Source organism: Phragmites australis, chromosome 18 (assembly GCF_958298935.1).
Source record: "Phragmites australis chromosome 18, lpPhrAust1.1, whole genome shotgun sequence".
Taxonomy (NCBI): Eukaryota; Viridiplantae; Streptophyta; class Magnoliopsida; order Poales; family Poaceae; genus Phragmites; species Phragmites australis.
In genome coordinates, this window is record NC_084938.1 from 25,948,249 (window position 1) to 25,956,355 (window position 8,107).

At 52.0% G+C, this 8,107-nt stretch overlaps 1 protein-coding gene across 1 annotated transcript; it reads left to right on the top strand.

Annotated features, from left to right (window-relative positions):
• The first annotated feature begins 4,313 nt into the window (after positions 1 to 4,313).
• LOC133899486 (probable L-type lectin-domain containing receptor kinase S.5) lies at positions 4,314 to 7,794 on the top strand. The gene is made up of 2 exons (XM_062340464.1): positions 4,314 to 5,754; positions 6,656 to 7,794. Exons 1-2 carry the CDS (start codon positions 4,446 to 4,448, stop codon positions 7,501 to 7,503), a joined length of 2,157 nt encoding a protein of 718 aa, XP_062196448.1. The 5' UTR covers positions 4,314 to 4,445; the 3' UTR covers positions 7,504 to 7,794.
• The last annotated feature ends 313 nt before the right edge of the window (positions 7,795 to 8,107 follow it).

Sequence of the window (8,107 nt, forward strand, 5' to 3'; positions counted from 1 at the left end):
TCTGACACTGGGGCGTGGGCAGCCGAGAATGTCAGGATGTCAGAATGTCAGGCCACGCGCGCCTATTAAATGCGGCATCGGGCCCTCGACTGGATGACACCCTGACGACGGGGCCCTTCGAGTCTTTGAACGAGCTTGCGCGAACCTTCGGGGGACCGAGTCCTCGGGGGCTGCCACGTGCAGCCCCGAGCACTCTCTCCCGAGCACTTCAGCGGGACCTTCGGGGCACCGAGTCCTCGGGGGCTGCCACGTGCAGCCCCGAGCACTCTCTCCCGAGCACTTCAGCGGGACCTTCGGGGCACCGAGTCCTCGGGGGCTGCCACGTGCAGCCCCGAGCACTCTCTCCCGAGCACTTCAGCGGGACCTTCGGGGCACCGAGTCCTCGGGGGCTGCCACGTGCAGCCCCGAGCACTCTCTCCCGAGCACTTCAGCGGGACCTTCGGGGCACCGAGTCCTCGGGGGCTGCCACGTGCAGCCCCGAGCACTCTCTCCCGAGCACTTCAGCGGGACCTTCGGGGCACCGAGTCCTCGGGGGCTGCCACGTGCAGCCCCGAGCACTCTCTCCCGAGCACTCTGTTTCTACCTATCTTGCAGGGTGGTGATATGTGGTGGACGGCCGGTCTGGCCTCGGGACTTAGGGACCCCTGGTTCTAAATACACCGACAACCGCCTACAGGCGTTGATTGTCCTTGCGAAGAGGTGTCCGAACGGGGAGGACGTCCAGTGGCGGCAGTGCGTCAGAGGAGGCATCTGGACACGGAGCATGAACTCCCAAATGGGGAGCCCCTCAGGAACCCGACTTCATGCATTATGCTATGAAATACAGTGTTGCAGGTTGGCCGTGTTTCACCCATACTCTCCGGTGAAAGCCGTCCAAGGCGACAAGAATCTGCACCAAAGGTGCCTTGAGCCGGATGTCCTTGGCCACAAATCCTAGGACCGCCTGCTCCAACATGCTGAACTAGTAGACCCCCACTCGGTATAGAAGTGCCAGTTGGACATCCACTCCTGACGGCCCTATCTCCGTCAAGCCTCGCCACAGCTACCCGCTGAGAGGGTCAAGACCTCATCGTCGTCACCTCCGACATGGACCCTCGGCGCATGACCCCCGCTAGCTTTTGGCCTTCACTCCTTGCCAAAGACGTCCACGCTACAACGATATGGAATGCTCTGGAGTAGCCTGACTTCAAAAAAGGTTAGAGCTAGTTCTCTGTACATCCTCTCACCCCTCGAGACCTTGGAAATAGCGAATGAGGGGGGCTATTGGCGAAAACACCACAACCCTGAGATATTCAGACGATGTACTGTAGCATTACTATAACGATCGTAGTATTCCAGTTACCACATCGCATGTAAAAGGGTGAAAAATCCACAATACTCTCCTATGTATATGATTGTAACATAATATCTTAAAGATAGGATGGTAATTTTCTCTATCATTTTCTTTATAAAAATAAGCCTTCAAAGAATAGGGGAGGAGGACTCCAAGTTCTTGACCCATTACACGTCCCTATAGCCCATGAAATGAGCCTAGATATTCTCTCCTTCGGAACACCATCTAACAAAGAATCTGATCCCAACAATCAAAACCAAGAATTTGACATCACCACAAAACTATTCTCACATCTCCGTAAAAAGCTGTTCTCACCTCGTGGTACCTCCCAAGGACCGTAAAAATACTCTTCATTTATAAATCTCGAAGTTAATCCTTAAAATCCACCCATCCATGCGAACTATACAACGCCCAACTTGTCTTGCTGGTATACTAGTATTTGCTCCGAATTTGTGAAAAGCGATAATGTTCTGGTGCGTGCTAGTTGCACGACCTTATCATGCCTGACAAAAGTGCTTGCCATCCAGCCACCAGCTTTGCATCTTCTCCACCTGATGATGATTCCCTCCAGTCCAGCGAGTCTCCCTGCCGCGTCAGTTTCACACCGCAAAGCGCAACGGAATGATCTTCTTTTGGGTAAAAGGAAAGAAAGAGCAATGAGCTGAACAGCTCGAGCTCGTACGGAGCTGATGGCAGCAACATGGCATGTGCGGGCCACAGATTTCTAAGACCTTTCTGATTAGCGAGCGCAGCAGTTGAAGAGCAGAGCTTGACCTGGATCGTCTTTCGTCAGAGTTGCTACTCCAAGTTGAATTCGTGGAACATAATCTTGGTTTTGAAGCCTGCCTGGCTGCCTTGGTCACCGTCGTTGCCGGAAACTGCTGCTGCTGACCGAATCATTCGTGCGTTAACCTCTCCGGAATCCAGCGTGAATTCTGAGACGAAGGTTAGGAAATGGCGCTGCAAATCGGACTTGATGCAGGTGCCATTTAACATTTGAAGGTGAATACCTGCAGCTCAGCTGAACCAATCCAGTCGCTGTCAGCTGTTGACCAGTGAGCAGTGACCAACAGACCATTCGTTGTCACCGGTGAATACCTTTTGGCTTTTGCCAACTCCTGGTTTCACGCTTCACTGAACAAGAAACAAGTCTACAACGGTTCAGAGATCAGTCGTCCACATGAATTTTCCGCGATGGAGCCGGCCAGGTAAATTGATGTGGGAAAAATAACACTTGTAAATTTAATTTAATTTAATTTAATTTTTAAATATAATATGAACAGGAATAGATATCAACAACAAGTTTTGATGAGTTCCGACTAGATTCGACTAGTTTCCTGAGAAGAATTTTGACAAGGTATCTAATATATAATAGATCGTAGTATATGTACCCGATAGTTCGTCATTTTTCGATGTAGGATCCCAAACAGATGCAAATGACAAGCAACAAGCTCCGACGATCTCCGATTAGATCCTACTAGTTTTTCGAGAAGGATTCCGGCAAGACCCATAAGATATCTAATATATAATAGATCGTAGTGTACATACTCGATAGCAGTGTGAGATTCGTCCTCTCCAGATGCAACCTAACAGCGACTGGTTTTGGAGACCTGTTCTCCTGTTAGTCGATGCATGACGTACAACAGGATGAAGTAGATTACGTTTGATAGCGTAACAGAGAGAAAATAAACAAACCCTAATTATGTATATGCTTTGTGGTGGCAGCTGACAGATATATATAGAGAAAAAATCACACGGTTGAAATACTTCACGATCGGATGCTTAGCCGACATAATATATATATATATATATATATATATATATATATATATATATATATATATATATATATATATATACTTTACTATACTATCTCCTGGTATGAAATAGCTATTCCATACCTTAACTTAACTGAACAAGTCAGCCCCCCACCACCCCACTCACGTACAAATAAGCATGACTGTAAATATTATATCGTGTTTATAAATATATTTTGCTTATACTTATAAATAGTTTACTTCATCATTTTATTTTATTTTATTTTGCAAAAGTTCAATATTTTTTGCTCAGGGTATGAATCAGTGCTGGCCTATAAAATAGCAAAAGGAGGTTGCATATACACAAACTATTGGATCCAATTTTGATGGATTATTCACGTATGTGTTGCATGCCCATGCCCCTCGGCGAGGTGAGCACGTGTGTTCTTTTAGTTCTCTCATCCACCTATACTAAATAGATGAAGAAGAGAATTCTTTTAAAATTAGTCTTCCTCCACCTCCGCTTATAAGATAAACTAAAAGATACACACTAACCTCTACTTATTGGGTCTTTAAGATTTATTTGGAATTTACTTAAATATATTGTCTAAACCTATATATATAACAATTGATCCGTCTGCAAAATCATTCCAGATTTCCAGTGACATACCATGCGAACGAGGACCAACTCAAGTTTGATCAAGACAGTGGAACCGTTTATTACTTTATTCCAATTACATGTCGTACGACCTAGGACCAACTTAAGCATTCTTGTGTATGTACTTAGCTGGTAATACTCAGCTTGCTTGATGCTGAAGCCTGATAGTAGCATGGCCATTTTATATTCATCCATACACCAGGGTTCACAAATGCGAACAAAGTGCGTGAATATTGACCGATATGCATCGCTCAGTCGCATTCCGAAAATCGACGCATATCGGTCGAATATGAATTCAAATTCAAAAAAAAATTAAAAAATTATGAATTTTGGCTACATTCTCACTGAATTCTTTATATTTCGACCGATATTCACGATATTCGACAAATATGCTGGGGTTCGAATTTCGAGCCTAGCACATTTGTGAACCCTGGCATGGACCTGCACCTTCATCTCTGCTTCTCCGGTCAGTTCTTCAAGCAAGAGGACAGAACACTAGTGCGAACGCGGCTTTGCCACAGACCAAAACTTAAAAAAAAAAAACCTTTACCAGTAGGCGAGCGAATCTCACAGGTCACCAGGAAAGCGAGTGTGTGTGGTGGGGGGAGGGGGTGTGCAGTCTCCACAGGCAACGCACGGACACGAACAGTGGGGGTCTCGGCCTCTCGAGCCGGCAGCTCGGCATTGCTCGCCAATAATGGCCGTCCGTTTCCTCGTATCCCTCCTCCTCTTAGGCGCCGCCGCCTCCTCCTCCTCTACTTCGCTCGCCACCAATTCCACCGCAGCTCCCGGGGTTGGCGGCGACAACGTCACCACGTTCAGCTTCACCGGCTTCTACAGTGCGTTCCGCGGCGCCAACGTGACGGTGCTCGGCGACGCCAACATTGACCAGGGCGCGCTGCAGATCACGCCCGACTCGCTCAACGACGCCGCCACCTACCTCACCAACAAGTCCGGCCGCGTCCTTTACGCCAACGCGTTCAGGCTCTGGGATGGTAAGGACAACGCTACCGGCTACAAGAAGGTCGCGTCCTTCAGCACCGTATTCACCGTCAACGTCTTCCGGCCGATCGGCACGGAGCCGGCGGAGGGGTTCGCGTTTGTCATCGCTCCGAACGCGGACGAGCCGCCCGCCGGGAGCTACGGCGGGTACCTCGGCCTCACCAACGCCGCTACCGACGGCAATGCCACCAACCAAATCGTCGCCGTCGAGCTGGACACCGAGAAGCAGCCGTACGACCCGGACGACAACCACGTCGGGCTCAACGTGAACAGCGTCGTCTCCGTCGCCAACACCTCGCTCAAGCCGCTCGGCATCGAGATCTCGCCTGTCGACGCCGTCAAGTACAATGTCTGGATCGACTATGACGGCGTCGCCCGCCGCATTGCGGTGTACATGGCCGTCGCCGGGAAGGCGAAGCCCGGGCGGGAGGTTCTCGCCGCGCCGCTGGACCTCGGGGAGACCGTGGCCGAGAGGTCCTACTTCGGGTTCTCGGCGTCGACGGGGCGCAAGTACCAGCTCAACTGCGTCCTTGCGTGGAACATGACGGTGGAGAAGCTCCCCTTCGACGACGACAAGGGCAAGAAGAGCCTCGTGCTCGGACTGGCCATCGGAGTGCCCGTGGGGCTGCTCGCGCTGGTCGCAGCGGCCATACTTGCGTACGTGTATGTGGTGAAGCGGCGGAAGATGCACGGCGACGACGGCAGCGCCATCACCGGGACGATGATCCGGAGCCTCGCCGGCGGGCCGCGGGAGTTCGAGTACCGCGAGCTGCGCAAGGCGACCAATAACTTCGACGAGAAGATGAAGCTGGGTCAGGGCGGGTACGGGGTGGTGTACAGGGGCGTGGTGGTCGGCGACCACACCAGCCCCGGCGGCGCCGGGAGCACGGTGGAGGTGGCCGTCAAGAAGTTCTCGCGGGCGAGCACGCAGGGCCAGAACGACTTCCTCGCCGAGCTCTGCATCATCAACCGCCTCCGCCACAAGCACCTCGTCCGCCTCGTCGGTAAGCTCCTCATTCCTGCTCGCCTCTGGCTGCCGGCGCCGTCACGCGCTCAATCAGTTCTTGATTCTTTATTCACATGCGTCCGATTTTCATCATGTGGTTCTCGCACATGGGGGTGTCAATTAACAATGTCAATTTGAACGCAATTCACTCGGCTTTCCAGGAGATGCATGTGCACAGAACAATTTTTCTGTTGACCCTTCACTTTTGTTAGACTTTGCAGCTCCAATGCGTTCATGCGTTCAAACTTTGCTAATCCGTGAACCACCACTCGCTGATTAACAACATACATCACTGTGCATACTTACACCTCTACATTTCAGCCGCCTGTGAACACTCACCGGCGGGGGATTGATTCGTGGGATTCCTTCGTCACCGGCTTTAGAGGCAACTCTAGGGAGGCAAGCTGGCCTGGCAGAGGAGGCGGGGCGGGACAGGACAGGACGGCGGGGGTGCCGCCAACTGCGAGCGGCGGAGGACGGCCAGTGACGTAGGGGTGGGATGGGGGAGCGGCGAAGCAGGGCAGGCGTGGGCGAGAGGTTGAAGACGGCTATGAATTGTTAAATGGGCAACCGCCGTCTAAAATTATTTTTTAATTTTAGAAGTCTTAAGAATAGGATCGCCCTTTATTCTCATTTATTTTAGAAATCACCATTTTTTTTCCATCGAGTGAGCTAGTTGTGGTAAACTCGAGACCAAAACCAATCCTTGGCACATGCATGGCAATGCTTGACATGGTAACTTGTGAGCCATACTCTGTTCTGACATTGCCATGAACCCATGGCATCCATCGTAGCATACGTGTTAAGGTCAAGACACATTTTGTACAGAACCTTACTGCGTAAGTGGACAACAATGGTGATTGAATTTTGACATGCTTGGTCAATACATCGACGGGCAGGGTGGAGCCACGACAACGGCGAGCTGCTGCTGGTGTACGAGTTCATGCCGAACGGCAGCCTGGACCAGCACCTGTTCAGCTCAGCGCCGGGGCGGCCGCTGCTTGGGTGGGAGCTCCGGTACAACATCGTCAAGGGCGTGGCGTCGGCGCTGCACTACCTGCACGACGAGTACGACCAGCGGGTGGTGCACCGCGACCTCAAGGCCTCCAACATTATGCTCGACGCCGCCTTCAGCGCGCGCCTCGGCGACTTCGGCCTCGCGCGCGCCATCGAGACCGACAAGACCTCCTACATGGAGGAGGTCGGCGGCGGTGTCCACGGCACCGTGGGGTACATCGCGCCCGAGTGCTTCCACACCGAGAAGGCCACGCGCGAGTCCGACGTCTACGCCTTCGGCGCCGTCGTCCTCGAGGTGGTCTGCGGCCGCCGCCCGCGCTGCGACATCGACGGCTTCCACTTCCTGGTGGACTGGGTGTGGCGCCTGCACCGCGACGGCCGCGCGCTGGAGGCAGTCGACCCGCGGCTCGAGGGCGCGTTCGACAGGGACCAGGCGGAGGGGCTGCTCCTGCTGGGGCTCGCGTGCAGCCACCCGACCCCGGCCGAGCGCCCCAAGACGCCGGCCATCCAGCAGATCCTGCTCGGCTCCGTGCCGCCGCCGGCGGTGCCGCCGTTCAAGCCGTCCTTCGTGTGGCCGGCGACCGACGGCGGCCTGGACACGATGACGACCACGGCGGGCACGTCGTCGAGTCAGCTCAGCTTGACGTCGGCGTCGACGTGGAGTGGCAACTTCATGCGCGGTAGCCTGAGCCACGCGCTCCAGCAAAGCGCCTCCGATTCCTTGCCGTGACGGATCAATCCATAGTTTCATCATACGCAAGCTGTTTCACAAGCTGGACTCGTCACGGTCACCGTGGAGGTTAATTGTCCAAAGCAGAGTGATCTGCACGATGGCAAGAAGATCAAGTGGAAGAAAGGAGGATGAAGTAGTAATACGGCTGTTCGTGTGGACATAACTGTCATCTTATGCTTTGCTCTCATTTGTTACCTTTTTGCTTTGTTGATTTTTTCTCTGTAATTATCTTTCTTATATTTTGTAATGTCATTACTTGGCAACGAAGCCTCAGGAGTGAGTTGGCCAGCTACTTTTTACTCTTTTGGTCCTGTTCATCACACAAGTTCCCAGCCTTTGTCACCTCCTCTCTGGATGCCACGTTCTAGTTATTAAGCAAGGGAGATGCATCGGATGTAGAGAAGGGAATATTTTTATTATATAGATGAAATAGAATCTACTTTATCTAAAAAATAGTTGATGATGTTCCCCGTTACGATGAATCCAACATTATTCACCATCTTATTCATGTCGCCTTTATGCTCTCAACCCTGTCCTCTTCATCATCTCTGACAACTCTCTTATCGCTAGATTTGTTAATATCGCTCTCTGTCACACTAAC